The sequence below is a fragment of the Betta splendens genome, chromosome 2 (assembly GCF_900634795.4).
Source record: "Betta splendens chromosome 2, fBetSpl5.4, whole genome shotgun sequence".
NCBI classification, from domain to species: Eukaryota; Metazoa; Chordata; class Actinopteri; order Anabantiformes; family Osphronemidae; genus Betta; species Betta splendens.
Window position 1 is genome coordinate 25,508,556 of NC_040882.2, and position 18,189 is coordinate 25,526,744.

The 18,189-nt window shown below is 42.2% G+C and overlaps 2 protein-coding genes across 2 annotated transcripts in view; one reads left to right on the forward strand and one right to left on the reverse strand.

Annotated features, from left to right (window-relative positions):
* LOC114869085 (butyrophilin-like protein 8) overlaps positions 1-18,189 on the forward strand; it is a 98,402-nt gene that overhangs the window by 77,787 nt on the left and 2,426 nt on the right. The gene's annotated exons all lie outside the window — the stretch shown is intronic.
* Positions 9,733-16,552, reverse strand: LOC114869136 (Fc receptor-like protein 5). Its single transcript, XM_029173044.3, has 6 exons — positions 16,127-16,552; positions 15,588-15,623; positions 15,190-15,453; positions 13,374-13,631; positions 11,905-12,051; positions 9,733-11,825 (listed from the first exon to the last, which is right to left on the reverse strand). The coding sequence occupies exons 1-6, from the start codon at positions 16,158-16,160 to the stop codon at positions 11,779-11,781; spliced, it is 786 nt and encodes a 261-aa protein (XP_029028877.1). The 5' UTR covers positions 16,161-16,552; the 3' UTR covers positions 9,733-11,778.

The window sequence follows — 18,189 nt, forward strand, 5'->3', positions numbered from 1 at the left end:
CTCAGACAGACAATCTATCTCCCTCTCAAGGTGACCGATTGTTCATGGCCTGAGTCTGCCTTTTAACCCTGGGCTCTGGCTCCTTTCTGTCTGATGCCTCACCAGACCCAAGGCTGTAGCCTTGTTTATTCCCTGTGTAATATGAACATCTTCACCCACAGTGTGATAAGGAGATTCCACCAGGTCCAGGGAAAAAGGTTAAAAGGCAGAAGCAACTTGAGGATCGTGGGCTCTTTGCATTACACCTTCGTGGTGTGTGCACTGATCTCCCAGCTGGTTTTTGGTTTGTTGATGTGCACGATCAACATCCATGCTTTTTATTTGCTTTCCCCATTATTTTTATTTTATCCTTTCTTTATTATTTCAATAAATCGCACAAAAGGACAACTCTCTCATCTGCTTCTTTATGGAAAAATTTCCACCACAGGAGACGTTCAGGGTCCAGTCACGTCTTAAAGCAGCAGCGGTGGATCTGAACAAAGCAGAAGCAGAGAGCGAAGCGGCTGGCGTTGTCTCTTCTGCTCCAATGCACCACATCTGGAATGAGTTGTGTTTTTACAATAAGCCTAATTCAAGAAATGGCTGAAAAGCACATTTGAAAAATGTCTTTGCTTTTTAAAATTGTGTGAGGATGATTCAGGGGATTCGGACCAACAAGAAAACAAACAATTCTACTTCTTTCCTGGGGTGTGTTCCAGAAAGCAGGGTTGATTAACTCAGAACCTGCTTACCCTGAGAATGTCGGTTCCAAAACACCTGATTTAGGTTAATCTACCTCCTGTCGGTGACCCAGAGTTAACGCACGTGCACGGCGTATATATAAAGACATTGTCAATGGATCGCCAACTTCACGAGTCACCATGGAAATCTGTGACACTATAATGGCAGCGTATTTCAACGGCGGAGTTGGAGGTTTCAATGCAGAGAATGAAGAATTTGGGCCGATTATTAATAGAAAAAGCAACACAGCTGCATTGGCAAAGGAAAAAAAAAGAAAAATAAACTAAATTGAGTTTATTTAAGTACCGTTATGTTGCCCACCCTCTTTTAGGAAAATTGAACATAACTTCCACATCGTTTTGTACTATTAATTCCATGAGAATATAATAATAATAATTATAATATATAAAAATATATAATAATAAAATAATAAAATAATAAAATAATAATAATAATAATAATAATAATAATAATAATAATAATAATAATAATAATAATAATAATAATAATAATAATAATAATAATAATAATAATAATAATAAACAAACACAGTCTGGGACATTGTGTGAAGCAATGTAAATAATGTTCCATTTTATTTTTCAGGACATGAAGAAATTGGTGCAGAAACCTTTTTAATAAAAGTGATTCTGAGAAATCATTTCTCTTACAGTAAGAGTCTTCCATCTCTGTGGTCTACTTGGTTCACTACTGGATCCTCTAGCAGGAGGTCTAGCTGGAGCCTCTAACATTGTGAATAACAACACAAGCCACTATAATGTCACATGCCCTCTCTGGACTGACCCTGAGGCCACGTAGACACTGGAACCTCGCCTTCAGGACGCCTGTGGTCGTCTCCACCTTGGCCTGTGTTCTGCTGTGGGCCTGGTTGAACCGTGTCTGTGGTCCAGGTTCAGGTTCAGGGTAGGGTGTCATTAAACAGGGCACCCTTTGTCCCCCGCAAGTAGCCATTGTAGCGTCCTGTAATGATTGAAATGTGTAAAACAATAAAACAATACAGTAAAAACATGAACATGTGTAAATTGCAACATACCCTGTTGAAACATGTGGCATAGTAAGGACTACCTGATTCTGGAATCATGCACTGACCCTGATCATTTGGCTTCAACATTAGTGATGAGATGGGTTGCATCAAATATAAGAATAAGAAAACCTTTAATAGTCCCGCAGTGGGGAAATTACCTTTCACAACAGCAGTACAGATGAGCAAGAATACAGGTACAGAACAGTTTGTGTTGGCACAGTACAAAGCAGCACAGTACAGTTAGAGTGAGTATGAGGTCATTGCAGGGTTATTGCACAGTAATGGGTATAAGATTTGTACCGGTAACAATATACATGATTGTTCACAGATTTACACAAATATTGTGCAGAGCAAATATTACCTAGTTAATGGAAACAGTAATGAGTTTAATGGTCTTTAAACCAAAAGATTCTGAACAGGAAATAATAGTTACCTGCACATTGATACTGTGAAATGACTTCCTATTACCATAGTCTCTCTCATTGACTGAAGGAGCTTTAATATGAATGTGGGTGCCATCAATGGACCCAATCACGTTTGGAAACTCTGAAATGGAAAGTAATAAAGTAATACGGAAAGTGTGTGTGTGCAGTACGTCTGAGGTGTATGTAATAAAATATGTGCCATAGATTATGATAGAAAGGACAAACCTGCCACTCAACAATGTCCTGATGCAAAAAACGAAGAGCTACGCACAGAATGCTTTCTATGGTAAACGCAGACCCGCGTTTGTTAGGTTTGAGATGAAATGTTTCAAATGGTTCATTAAATACATTAACGATTCTTTAGAAAAAGGATAACGCTCCCTCTTTCAAATAAATCTCATATGAAAATCAAATGAAAAAAACATTGATAAGTGGCTTTATTACCCTCTCACGGTGGAAAAATATAATTAATATAATCACGTCCATGGGCTCATCATCAAACGGGCACGTCCTGCTCAGTAACCTCCAACAACTTGGACGTGGACAAACTTACTCCGAAACATAACCTGCTCCGGAGCAGGTTATGTTCAGAGGCTAAGTTGCTATGGTTATAAACATACCCTGAAAGTTACCTCCGTTTTTGGAACCCAAAGCTGAGGTTAATCACTAGCCTTCCCTCAAACTTACCTGGGTATGTCACATAACCCGCTTTCTGGATCACACCCCTGCTGTGTTACAGAAAACACACACACACACACACACACACACACACACACACACACACACACACACACACACACACACACACACACACACACACACACAGTTGGACTTTGCTCTGTTACATCATTATTGAATCAGCTGATACTGAATCCACGCCTTCATTGTATCTGCTTTCACTTGTTTCTGTGAAACTAAGACTGAGACAGCCTGAAGTCATAGAGATGACTGTGACCCTCACTGTAGGTTTCTAGTAGATTCTTCGTGTCAGTGTTTTTGTTGTTTTCACGCTTGTCTGTGGGTGAAGGGAATGTGAGGAAGCGAGACCATGCGATAGAAAGGCTGGGACTGGATAAGCCTTGATGAGGGGAACCCCCCCCATCAAGGCTTCCATCAGTCCCTTCTGTTAACACTTATGTCCCTCATCCTCAGATGAAGCCTGGGGACTTGGAGAAACCTTCTACAGGCGCCTGGACAGGTCCTGGATCAGCGAGAATCAGCGTCAGTCTCTAAATATGCAGGTGTTTGTTTGCGTTTACGTGTAAATGTTTATTTTGTGTGTTTGTTTTCTAATTCAGGTGCATTTTTTCAGAAATCATTCTATATAATAGTAATGGCCACCGGCCGTAGCAGTGGTTAGCACGTCGTGGTCCTGTGGGTTGCGGGTTCAATCCCCTCAGAGAGGAGTTGCCACATCATCATGAGAATCATTCGCTGTGGCGACGCCTGATGGGAAAAAGCTGAAGGTAGTTGCCTTTATTCGAAATAATAGTAACAAAAACGTGTTTGTAAACAATATCAGTCATGTTTTGTTTTGTTGTTCAACCATGTGACAACATGTGACTTGAACAATGAACCACAGTGACTCATGTTTGTCATAACATGGATAAATATGGACATCAAACGTCTTATGACAAAAATCACTGCAATGACATCATGGATGGAATGAATGAGGTCAAAGGTAATAAATAGTAGCGTGATAAATAGGTTGATCAATTTAAAAAATTACATTCTCGCTGCCTTAGTTGTATGTGTGACCTCATGGTTCATTGTCTGGTTCACAGCTTATTTTTATCAGCACTAAAAATAAACCGTCTCATGAAACGTATGTGAACAGGTACATCCTCATTCCTTCACGTCACTCTCTGGGATTTCCTTTCTCTTCATTTCACTACATGAGCTCCTTGATCACGGGTAAAACGAATCACGAGTTAAATCCTGTTTAAAAAGATCATTTGACAGTTGGATCATTCGTCTCATGACGTTGATGTCGACCGTCCGTGTTTCCTCTGACTGTGAATGTTTCAGGTCATCGTCTTCCTCCATGACGTTTTCTTTATGCATCTGTAGTTCCTTTGTACTCAATGAACCCGGCTGCTGTTGCTGGGAGTTACAGCATCAGTCTAGTTATGTTTAACAGGTTGATGTTTACAAGGCGACAAACAGAAACTCAGACTGAGACTGAGGGACAGTCAGTGTTAGTGTTTTATTTACTCCCTGGGCGGCGCCATGTCTTTAAGCTCACTGCTCCTCATGTGATTATGGGTCAGAGGCAGAGGACAGTTTCCCTAAGCTGATAACATATAAAGCATGTAGCTAATCCTCCTTCAGTCTGTAGTTTCCCACAGACTCTCACTCAGAGCCACGTTGTTTCTCTGAACGACTCCAGGAAATTAACCCTTAAAATTCCAGTAGATGACACACATGCAGGGAATCAGTGTGTTCATCAGTGTCTTCCTTCCATCCATTTCCTACCACTGAACCCAGTGTGGGGTCGCGGGGCTGGAGCCTGTCCCAGCAGGCCGAGGGCTGGAGGCAGGGTTCACCCGGAGCAGGTCTCCAGTCCATCACAGGGCCAGAGACGAACAACCACACACACACATTCACACCTACGGGCAGTGGAAAGAGGCCAATCAACCGACCCACGTCTTTGGACCTTTGGAGGAAGCTGGAGAACCCGGAGAGAATGCGAACACGGGGAGAACATGTGAACTCCACAGAGAAGAACTGTGCTGACCACATGTCTTATGAGCAATAAGCAAATGGCAACCTGCTGATGAGCGTTAGGTTTTACAGCATGTGAGCATCAAGCTCATGTGTCCAGAAAGTCCAAAAGTGAACAGCAGTGAGCCAGAAATAACACAAAGTTTATGTTTTCATCATTCATTAGCTCATTAAAACTCCACACTGTTTTTTCCCTCGTTTCATTGGTGGTTGAACCTGTTTTGATGAATGTCTAACACAGCAAAGTGGGGAAAAGACACATCATGAGAACACCTGACTTCAGTTTAAGATGATTCATCAAAACTTAAAGGTCCTGGACAAGAAAAAAAAGACAGTGGCCAAAACAAACACTAACAAAAAACACTCAACCAGATCAGACGAACAGCAAAATTTACTGGGAATTACTTAAAAATACACTGGACGCCCTCAACATAGTGAACGAACCACAGGACAGGAAGTCAAAGATTACAGAGTGAAACCACGAGGAACTAAACGGAGTAAAAAGAATGTACAGAAAAACACCATCACTCCTGGAAAAACTACAAACTAAACAAAACAAAAAACTGCACAGAAATATGACAGAGAAAAAACAGAGAAATCACCAAGTCGTTCCGTCTGATCCAGGCTTCGAACCTCGGTGTTTATTGACTCCGTGTCTGAACGAGTGAATGGAAAAGAGAAAGTAAATCTACATCCTGGAGTCTCCCACAGCTACTCGATTGAAACTAGTGGATTTTCTGCTGTTTACGGATTTATTCATTTAAATTAAACCTACATTTTTTCCCAAACTGCAAGAAATACGTTAACAAGTTGGTGAGTACAGATAAACAATAAATAGCATGTTAGCAACACGAACCAACAGACACTAATCTAATTATCCAACTGCTTCCAGCGATGTAATAATTCTATGATATATTCATCCCTTTGTGGTGAAGAACATTGTGAGTAAAAGCGTTTGTCTTTAGAAAACATGAACATAAAACGTGTGTCCTCCGTTTCTGATTCCCATAATAAACCATCACAACCAGTCTCCAGTGCTGCAGCTCCATCTGCTGGACGCTGGAGTTCACTGCAACAGGTCAGATGCGTTTTAACAGAGCGATACGTCATGTGACAACAGTAAGTTTGTTCTGTCCGGTTTCGACACCACAGATGTGAGAGGACAGCAGGACACGGAGCCTCCAGGACGACTCACCTGAGGATGCGATGAGGACGCCGTCCACTCAAACGTCACTAACAGCGTGGACAATTCTGCTGACGTGGACTAAAGTCATGATGTGGAGCACCCCGTCCACGAGCAGAAGCCTGCTGCTGTGGATCACACTCATCATGTGGACCACGCCGTCAGCGTGGACGAAGCTGATGATGTGGATACCATGGCAACGTGGGCCTCGTCAGCCTCCACTGCACCGATAACATGGAGCACGCTGGTCCTGTGGACGACGGCCATGACGTGGACGACGCCGAACCTGTGGTCAAAGCTCCTGATTTGGACGACGCTGATGTGGACGACGCTGACGGTGTGGACCACGCTGGTGATCTGGGCCTCAGTCGTCACGTGGGCGACGCCGCCGACGTCGTCCACTCTCATCTTGTGGACGACGCCGATTCTGTGGACAACCCCGACCACGTGGACGATGCTGATCATGTGGATAATGATGATCATGTGGGCAACAGTCATAATATCATCAGCACCAACACGGTGGATGACGCTGCTGATGTGGACGAGTCTGACAAGCAGTGGAGGAGTGATCATCTCAGAAAAAGGCCAATAATAAATACATCAAACTAAAATGAGTTAAAGTAAAAGAAAAATCAATGAAGAAAGTAGGTGATCAGAAGATTAGAACTCACAGCATTTAACAGTAAATGATGAAATGGGGCAAGAAAAGGGAACCAATAAATTCACAGCAGAGGACGAGAGACATTGAATCAGCTTTAACTTGTGTGACAATGAAGTGTTGAGATGCGATTTATAAACTGTAGAAATAAATATATAAATATACAGCACTGAGCTCCAGACAGAGTTCACATGGGAATTATTATTGGCTGTGATGAGACACTGACAGAGAAAAGTGTCCACATATCTCTGTGAACGCTTCAGTGGTAGATGATTGTAAGAAGTTAACTCTAAAGTAGATTTGCTGATATTTTTAACCTAAAACAAACACTCACTGCTTTGACACAGTGTAAACTAATACTGTGAGTCGTGACATGTGATGACACTTAAATGACTCCTGCAGACTCACACCTGACTAATCTGTCTCCTCTGTGGATCCTAGCGGTTCTTGAATGTACCACACTGGAAGGATGTGGTTCAGTTCTTACTTTTTACCTCTTGATCAGCAGATTAGCAGCTTGTGAATAGAGGGGCCCCACTCCTGTGGACCTGTCTGTGTTAACGCTGTTTTCCAGCTGTTGCAGCTGTTTTCCTCTTTGCTTCACCTCAGGTCGCAGTGCGTCTTTTAGCTTCAGCTCAAGCTGCAGAGAAAGCACAGACGCAGTGTGATCACTGTGAACGTCAGACCAGTATCTGGGGAGGAGGAGATCTGTGTCTGTTCAGGAGAACAGCTGCTTCAAACATGAGTCACCACCATCCAGTTTATTCTAAAGGCCTCATGAGTAAATACTACAAGTTGAGTTGAAGAACAGGACATTCCTCACGGAGCAGAAGGTAAAAGGATGTGACCTGCTTTAAGTTTTCTACTTCAGTTTGGCCCAAACATAAACAGTTTAGAATTTTGCTGTTCACCAGATGTGATCACTGACTCTATCTCTATGCTCTTACCACCTTATTACCAGATTGTAATGACAGGTTTCAATATAATTTGTTAGTTATTTCTTATATTCATCTCTTTTCTTCTGTATCCTTCCTAGAATAAGTTTCATTACAGCTGATGCCACCACTGGTTTGAGACAGGGAATATCAATAATATAATAGGGAATCTTAGATCATCAATATGATCCTAAATAATAAAGTATGGCTGTCTTCATCATCCTGGTTTCTTCTATTGGCTTTGTTGGTTTTAAAAGTGAATATGATGTGTGTGTTTTGATGTGTCTTCTTATCCCTTGGTAACAAATGTAATATTGTGAAAGAGATGACGGCGGCACGGTGGTGCGGTGGGTAGCACTGTCACCTCACAGCAAGAAGGTTCTGGGTTTGATTCCCGGAGGCGGCCCTGGTGCCTTTCTGTGTGGAGTTTGCACGTTCTCCCCGTGTTTGCGTGGGTTCTCTCCGGGTTCTCCGGCTTCCTCCCACAGTCCAAAGACGTGCATTAGGTTGATTGGCTTCTCTCCATTGCCCGTAGGTGTGAGTGTGTGTGTGAATGGTTGTGTGTCTATGTGTTGCCCTGCGATGGACTGGCGACCTGTCCAGGGTGTACCCTGCCTCTCGCCCGTAGCCAGCTGGGATAGGCTCCAGCACCCCCGTGACCCCGCACTAGGGAGTAAGCGGTTAAGAAAATGGATGGATGGATGGATGAATATAACTGGTTTACATTATTCTCCAAGTGATGGAAGCAGCACAAATGATGTGAACACCAACAACGACACTAATGATGTGACAAATGTGAGGAGGATATGTTTGAGGTGAAGGTTTATTTCTACAAAAACAAGTAAATAACAGCGTTAGTGTGTAATTATGCATCCAACCTTCTACTCATCTTTTGACTTAATGACTAAAACTTTTATTTTGATGGTTAACAGAGACGCTTTTAAATCTGGAAAAGGTGATTATTTTAGTCAGTGGAGGCTCTGGTTTTTGTTTGTGCATTTCCGCGTTGATATTAAGGTAAAAACGAGTTTCAAACAACCGGGATGCCTGAAGATGCAGTTAACGCTGCTTGTGTTGATTTTTAGCAGCACAGGTTACAGGTGAGTGAAAGGTGTTTTCTAAGTCACTCACTCATCTTCAGCTTTTAATGACTTGACATTAATCTGAAACAGTCGGACATAAGAAATGTGGTTTAGTAGATTTAGATTTAGTTCCATGATTCAAAGAAGGGGTAAATCAAGCACAAACAAATATTGTTTACTATTTTATTTAATGTTCATGGTTTTGTTTTATTGTTTGTTTTATTTTTTTATGGTTTTATTTTAATTTATGCCAAATCAAACTGTTTGGATGAAACAAAGATTTATTTGTCCACTTCATCACTCTGATCCCAAACACAAGAGGGAACGAAGGAGCTGTTGTCGCTCTTAGTCAAAACCCTTATGACATCACGATCAACCGAGGCAGCAAGTAACGAGTTAAAGTTTGATCATCTGATCCCAGAACGTTAAGCTTAAAGGAGCTGCAACAAGGATGAAGTCACAGAAACCATGAACACTCACCCAACACCTTCTAAGTTTTTCCTTCTCACCTGGACTATTGTTGATTTTCATCAGTACCGTTTCAGTTAATAAAGGTTTTATTAGCTTAATTTCTCGTTGTTTATGAGTGTTTGTGTGGTTTTCAACTTCAGTGATTGGAGACGTCTGTGGCTCAAACTCACCCTTGAACCGTGACTTATTTAACTCTATGAATGGTTTGTCGGAGACTGTTTGTTTGTTTGTTTGAATTGGTCATTGGTCTCTCAAAAGAGGGTAGCGCCTCATAATTAGGTAACTTCTCTCGGCTTTATATAATTATATAATATATAATTATATTTATATAATATAATAATATAATTTATAAAATAAATAATTTATAAAATTTATAATTATTTATTGTCCAAGCTGCTTTTGCCTTAGTTGTTGGACTTTTTATACTGTAGATGAGTAAAGATAAATCTGACTTTAGCTGTGAAAAAAGGACCCCTTTTAGTCACAAGGTAACACAGCCTCCAGTGTGTTGGTTTATTACCGTATAGTTTATAATTTATATATATAAATTATACATGTATAATAATAATATTATTAATTATGTAATACTTGTGTCTTACAAGGCAGGTCATTGGTCTCTGAAAACAGAGCCTCATAATTATATATAAGTATACAAGTATTATTGTATAATACATATATATGTACATACACATACATACATATAAATACAGGGTGGTCCGATAAGCACTTATCCTCACCGCACGATGGCGCCACTATCACATAAAAAATTACTTTTGTGTAGTACATTCTCTTAGACGGCTACTGTTGAAATTACAATTCAATTTTTATTCAATTTTAGCCGAATCGAACTCTTACTTTTATTTTGACAGCGTGTGGAAGTGGGCGTGTCTATGGATTTTAGAAAAATGGAAAAAGAGCAATATCGGTCGGTGATCCGATTCTTGTTTTTGAAAGGTAAATCGCGCAGTGAAATCAAAGAGCGCTTGCATGCAGTCTACGGTGAGTCTTCTCCTTCCATGGCGACCGTCAAAAATTGGTTCAACGAATTTCAACGTGGTCGCACATTGGCTTTTCATGAGCCCCGACCAGGCCCCGAAAACGGCTACCGCGGAGGTTAACGTGACAAAAATCCACAATCTCGTATTGGCAGAACGCCGATTGAAGGTGCGTGAGATGAGCTGAGACAGTCGGCATCTCAAAAGACCACGTGGGGCATATCCTGCATGAAAAAGCTGCTCACTCCGACAACAAGCGCAACCGTGAGACCACTTCAGAGCAGTGTTTGACGCTGTTTAAACGCAATTCGATGGAGTTTTTGCATCGTTTCGTGACTGTTGACGAAACATGGATCCACTGGTACAGACCAGAGACCAAGGAACAGTCCAAACAGTGGACTTCATCCGGCGAACGTGCCCCGAAGAAGGTGAAGACCGTCTTATCGGCCGGAAAGGCGATGGTTCGTTTTCTGGGATCCACACGGTGTGATCTACAGTACATGGACTACCTGGAGGAGGGCAGACGGTCACAGGCACAGGGCGGTACTATTAGACTTATTGGGCCGATTCGACGCAGAATTGCAGAAAAAACGGCCCCATTTGGCGAAGAAAAAAGGTCTCTTCCACCATGAGAACGCTCCGGCTCACACCTCCGCCCTCGCCATGGCCAGATTGGTGGAATACGAACTGCTGCCCGATTCACCGTATTCTCCAGATTTGGCCCGTGCGGCTTCTCTTTGTTTCCAAACTTGAAAACATCACTCGCTGGGCAGAAATTTGAGTTGAATGAGGAAATCATTGCCGCCACGGACCTCGAGAAAACATATTTTTCTGATGGGTTAAAGAAGTTGGATCATCGCTGGGTCAAGTGTATCGAACTAAAAGGAGACTATATTAAAAAATAAATCGCCACTTTTCCACTTTTCTTTTTCATATATCCATCCATCCATTTTCTTAACCGCTTACTCCCTAGTGCGGGGTCACGGGGGTGCTGGAGCCTATCCCAGCTGGCTACGGGCGAGAGGCAGGGTACACCCTGGACAGGTCGCCAGTCCATCGCAGGGCATCTTTTTCATATACACATACATATACATATATGTATACATATACATATATATAATACAAAAATACAAAATCTGCAAAAGTTAAAAAGTCAGACTGACATTTCAAGGGAACATCTGTGCACAGCTGCCTGGTGATGTTCTCGACTTTCTACAGTAACAGAGTCATATTCTGTCGCTTTATTAAACTGGCTCGTCTGTTATTAGTTCAGTCAAAAGGTTACAACAACTATTAAAAACATACAAAACTTAGAGAAGTAGATTGAAATCTTTACATTTAGTCAATAAAAGGCCACAATTTAGTCAAACAGCTTCAACATCACTGAGGTTTCTACTGGTAATAAGTGACAAATAATGTTCATCAAAATATTCACAACAGGAAGTTGACTTCTGTTCTATGTTACAGTAACTGAGCTGCATCTATAAAAATTGTCACCTGCAGATGAACAGGAAACTAAATGCTCCACTGTTTCCTTTGTGTTTCATCTCAGGCTGTGGTGAGAAGACCCTCTTTTAGCTTCAGCTCGATCTGCAGGAAGAACACACACGGTTAATGATCACTGTAAACGCAGCATGAACGTCAGGTCAGTTTCTGAGGCGTTCCGTACTTTTAGCCCACTTTCGGTACGTGTAAACGGCCAGAACCAGTACGAAGGTGTAGAGGACGAACAGCAGGACGCCGGACACCAGCCGAGGCAGAACAGGAGGAGGAGGAGGAGGAGGAAGAGTGGTGGGGGCCGCGGTCTGAGGTCGGTCTGGAAGGAGAACCCAGTGTGAGTCCAGTATGGCCCCAGTATGATCCCAGTATGAGCCCATTATGACTCAGTATAAGCCCAGTATAAGCCCAGTATGACCCAGTATGAACCCAGTGTGAACCCAGTATAAGCCCACTATAACCCAGTATGACCCAGTATAAGCCCAGTATGACCCAGTATGACCCAGTATAAGCCCAGTATGACCCAGTATGAACCTAGTATGAGCCCATTATGACTCAGTATAAGCCCATTATGAACCCAGTATAATCCCAGTAAAAAAGACCAGTATGAACCCAGTATGACCCAGTATGAACCCAGTATCGCTCAGTATAAGCCCAGTATGACCCAGTATGAACCCAGTGTGAGCCCAGTATGAACTCAGGATGAGCCCAGTATGACCCATTATGACCCAGTATGAGTCCATTATGACTCAGTATAAGCCCAGTATGACCCAGTATGACCCAGTATGAACCCAGTATGAACCCAGTGTGAGCCCATTATGAATCAGTATAAGCCCAGTATGACCCAGTATGAACCCAGTGTAAGACCAGTATAAGCCCAGGATGACCCAGTATGAACCCAGTATGACTCAGTATGACCCAAATATGAGCCCATTATGACTCAGTGTAAGCCCAGAATGACCCAGTATGAACCCAGTATGACCAAGTATGACTCAGTATAAGCCCAGTATGAACCCAGTGTGAGTCCAGTATGGACCCAGTTTGAGCCCATTATGACTCAGTATAATCCCAGTATGAACCCAATATGACCCAGTATGAACCCAGTATGATCCCAGTATGAGCCCATTATGAATCAGTATAAGCCCAGTATGACCCAGTATGTACCAAGTGTAAGCCCAGTATGAACTCAGGATGAGCCCAGTATGGACCCAGTATGAGCCCAGTATGAACCCAGTGTGAGCCCAGTATGACCCAGTGTGAACCCAGTATGAGCCCAGTATGACTCAGTATAAGCCCAGTATGACCCAGTATGAACCCAGTATGAACCCATTATGACTCAGTATAAGCCCAGTATGACCCAGTATGACCCAGTATGAACCCAGTGTGAGCCCATTATGAATCAGTATAAGCCCAGTATGACCCAGTATGAACCCAGTGTAAGCCCAGTATGAACTCAGGATGAGCCCAGTATGACCCATTATGACCCAGTATGAGTCCATTATGACTCAGTATAAGCCCAGTATGACCCAGTATGACCCAGTATGAACCCATTATGACCTCAGTATGACCCAGTATGAACCCATTATGACCCAGTATGAACCCAGTATGACCCAGTATGAACCAGTATGACCCAGTACTGACTCCTGACTCTCAGCCAGCTCTGCGGTGACTTTCCCTGTGACGGGTGTTCACACTGGTAGAAGCCTTCATCAGACGTGGAGACGGAGCGAAGCAGCTTCTTCCCTTTGTCCTCGGTTCCGATGAAAACCCCATCTTTGTAGAACGACGCTGTGAAATCTGACGTGGGCGCAGAGTCTTCTTCTCTGTAAGAGCAGACGAACATCACGTCGTTGCCCTCAGACACAGGAAGAGCAGGACTCTCCAGAATCACAGGGCTCCCTAGGATCAAGAAGACCGACATATGAGCACTCAGACGTCTGTCATCAGGTGAGGAAGGGGTCACGTGATGCGTTTACTTGTCACGTGATGCGTTTACTTATCACGTGATGCGTTTACTTGTCACGTGATGCGTTTACTTGTCATGGCGATGCGTTTACTTGTAACGTAAAGCGTTTACTTGTCACGTGATGCGTTTACTTGTCACTGCGATGCATTTACTTGTCACTGCGATGCATTTACTTGTCACGGCGATTGTTTACTGTACTTGTTGCTGTGATGTGTTTACTTATCACATGATGCGTTTACTTGTCACGTGATGCGTTTACTTGTCACGGCGATGCGTTTACTGTACATGTTGCTGTGATGCGTTTACTTGTCACTGTGATGCGTTTACTTGTCACTGCGATGCGTTTACTATACTTGTCACTGTGATGCGTTTACTTGTCACTGTGATGCATTTACTTGTCACTGCGATGCATTTACTGTACTGTACTTGTCACTGTGATGCGTTTACTTATCACTGTGATGCGTTTACTTATCACTGTGATGCATTTACTGTACTGTACTTGTCACTGTGTTGTGTATACTTATCACTGCGATGCGTTTACATGTCACTGCAATGCGTTTACTGTACTGTACTTCCCTGTGATGCGTTTACTTGTCACGTGATGCATTTACTTGTCACTGCGATGCATTTACTTGTCACGGCGATTGTTTACTGTACTTGTTGCTGTGATGCGTTTACTTGTCACTGTGATGCGTTAATTGAACTTGTCACTGTGATGTGTTCACTTGTCACTGTGATGCGTTTACTTGTCACTGTGATGCGTTTACTGAACTTGTCACTGTGATGCGTTTTCTTGTCACTGCAATGCGTTTACTTATCACTGTGATGCGTTTACTTGTCACTACGATGCGTTTTTCTGTACTATACTTGTCACTGTGATGCGTTCACTTATCACTGTGATGCGTATACTTGTCACTGTAATGCGTTTACTGTACTTGTCATTGCGATGCATTTACTGTACTTGTCACTGTGATGCGTTTACTTGTCACTGCGATGCGTTTACTTGTCACTGCGATGCGTTTACTTGTCACTGTGATGCGTTTACTTATTACTGTGATGCGTTTACTTGTCACTGCGATGTGTTTACTTGTCACTGCGATGCGTTTACTGTACTGTACTTCATTGTGATGCGTTTACTTGTCACTGCAATGCGTTTACTTGTCACTGTGATGCGTTTACTTGTCACTGCGATGCGTTTACTGTACTGTACTTCTCACTGTGATGCGTTTACTTGTCACTGCAATGCGTTTACTTATCACTGTGATGCGTTTACTTGTCACTGTAATGTGTTTACTTGTCACTGTATTGTGTTTACCTATCACTGTGATGCGTTTACCTGTCACTGCGATGCGTTTACTGTACTGTACTTCACTGTGATGTGTTTACTTGTCACTGTGATGCGTTTACTTATCACTGCGATGCATTTACTTGTCACTGTAATGTGTTTACTTGTCACTGTAATGTGTTTACCTATCACTGTGATGCGTTTACCTGTCACTGTGATGTTGACGCTGTTGCTGCGGTTCCCGCTCGCTGACTCGCACCAGTAGACTCCAATGTCTGACGGGTCCGAGTCCTCGATGGTGCAGGTGGACCCGCTGGGGACGGCCCAGCCCAGCTGGCACCGCTGGGCCGTCTGCTTGGACGTGTTCCTCCTCACGCTCCAGTCGCTCCAGCCTCCTGGTGCAGAGCAGCTCAGGATGATTTCCTCGTACCAGAAGAAGAGTGACCTGTCAGGACGGAGGCTGAGTTCGGCTGCAACGAGTCAGAGACGGAACCAAAGCGATGCTGGTTCTAATTTAGACCATAAGAATCAAGGCTTTGGTTAATGGATAGAAGAGAAGACACTGATGACGCAAGTTCATCATCATCCTTCAACCCACACTTACCCACATCAGCTGCACTGTAGTGCCCTTGAGCCAGGCCTGCAACAGACATGGGTTGAAGGAGCAACGAGAGGGAGCCGACATCATGAAGTCAAAGTCACAACAAACACTCAGCTGCAGATTGAGGTGGTTCTGACTAATGCTCATGTTGTTTTCAGGTTGGTGTCTAACCTGCTTCCACTTCCCATTTGATTCAGTTCATGTCTAAAGTTTCACAGGAAATCACATATGAAACCACAGACAAAAAAACAAAAACCCTGTGGCTCTAACTTATTTAAGTGTGTAACTATAGTTTTTAAGAGTCTCAAACCTCCAGTTTTACTGCTCATTTGGTTTTAGCTTCGATAAAACTGAATAAATTAAAACCACCATGTTTCTGTCTTTAATGTGGGTTAACTTTATTTTACCTGATTCATTTTAACAATAAGTTACAGATGTGAGGTTGTTCTGTGGATGCAACAGGATCAGCCAATGACCTGCAGCCTGTGTGTGTTTGGTGGATGAGTGGAGCTGGAAGCGTTAGGAAGCGTTAAAGGACTCACAGAGCAGAAGGCAGAGAGACGCGGTGTCCATCATGCGCCGATGCAGAATGTGATGTTACCGTCACCACATCCTGATGTGAGCAGGAAACACTCACTGCTCAGTGTGTGAACGCTGACATCAGCATTTACTTATTATCAAAACTTATCTAAGTTGTGAAATGTGTAAACGCTTTTTCTTTTAATCTATTGTTGAAATAATTGGATAAATAATTAGTTCCTTCCCCATTTACTGATCAAACACTGATTGATTGATAATGTAAATTCCTAAAACAGCTCAGCACTGTTTTAATGCAGGTGAACGTCTTTGCTGGTAAAAGCAGACGTTCAGGTCTTATTAGTTACAAGAAACAGGAAATAACAGAGACTATGAAATAGAAGATCTGAAATCAAAGAAAACAAACTGTGTCAGTTTAGCAGCTGGATTCTATAACAACTATTAAAAACAATCTGATAGAAAGGCGACAAGTGAAACGTACGTCACAGATGTTAGAGCATTGATGAGACTGGATTCAACAAGTAGACTTTAGTGAAAGTTCATGAAACCTGCAGCAGCATCTCCTTCTACCAGGAGCTTCTCACTGGAGTCACGTGACGTCTGCAGGTACCGGGTCCATCGGGTTCACTGTCAGAGCATCGCATCCTCCAAATGTCACGTTTCTGTACATTCAGTAATCTTGGAGTTTGGAGCCTTTTAAAAACACATTTAGACGAAGGGGGGGAGAAAGTTTGACTTTGAACGACGTGACGTTTTAACAGGAAACTACTGTATTTAGCGATAAAACGTATAGATTATAGATAGAATATAATACAGTAGATTAAATGGAAATTCACAATAAATCGTCATCGATCTGAAACAGACGCCTCGGTTATTCTGCCACACACTGATTGTGTCACAAAGACGTAAAATGTTTTAAATCTAAAAAGTGTTTTCGAGTTAACGTGAAGAAATGTTCGCATTTCCGCGTTGAAAAACTAAAGAGAAAGAGAAAGTGAATCGTCGTTCACGCAAGTTTTTCCTTGAATTTACCTGAAAAAAACACGTAATTGAGACTAAAATGGGACTAATTATTATTTATGAAGCCTTAATGTATTTGCTGGTACTTTTATTTAACTGTGCGGCGGCGAAAGTTTCAGGTGAGTTAAAGCGTCAGACTCGTTGACGCCTGAGGTGATCGATTGTAAATTTGAGTTTAGCTCAATCGGTGTCGGTGTAAAAATTAAATATATATACTAAACCAAACATATTTAAAGGTAAAAACGTGTATTTACTTTTACTACGTTTATTTGGGGATTTTGTTGTTTGTTACTTTATTATGCGATAGTATATATAATGAAATGTTTCATTTGTTGTCGTATACCTTTGTCTACATTCTCATTATGTTTCGTTAACTGATCTGTGTAGTTTAAATCACATGATCAATAACTGATCCTCATCCAGTGGATCCATCATTTACATGGTCACTATCTGTGAACTAGAGGCTCTGAGTTCTCATTTAAAATAAACGGAAGGAATGTTTTTAACCTAAATCCCATAATGTTACGATGGTGGATCAGAGGAGGCAGCATCACAACAAGCAAACGGGTTCCAACCATGAAGATTTGTCACTGGTCAAACAATGAGACAGGGTTCGGCTGCTGCTCAGTTCCATTCCGTTCATTCTCCTGAGGCTCCACAAGCATTTGCTTCTCTCTTGGCAGCTGCTCTTTGTTCATTTTACTGTTACTTTTACAGTTTGATTAATTTCAACTTAATATCAGCATCTGAGCTTTTAAGTATATTTGCTTTAGGTGTAGACACAAACAGAAGTCAGGACATCAAGCTCCATTAATATGGTCCTAAAGGCTTTTTAATATTTTCTTTTAATCATTTTTCACTACCAGTAAAAATAAAAGCATTATAATGTTTAGCAAGTTATAAAGTTGGCCTTTGGTCCAACCTCTGAAGCGCCTGCAGCCACACATGCTCTGTGTCTCTGCTGCTCAGCTACGTTACAGCAGCCAACTCTGTCTGATTGACCTTAATAAACCTGTGGGTTGGAACCAGTTTGTTTCTACTGATGTTG

Bases quoted from the DNA above. Each gene is read 5' to 3' on its own strand.
- LOC114869136 (XM_029173044.3), bottom strand. From the start codon at position 16,160: ATGATGGACACCGCGTCTCTCTGCCTTCTGCTCT. The intron at 15,624-16,126 runs GTGAGTCCTTTA...TGTCTGTTGCAG, and splicing joins GTCTCTCTGCCTTCTGCTCT to GCCTGGCTCAAGGGCACTAC. The intron at 11,826-11,904 runs GTACGGAACGCC...TTCTTCCTGCAG, and splicing joins GTACCGAAAGTGGGCTAAAA to ATCGAGCTGAAGCTAAAAGA.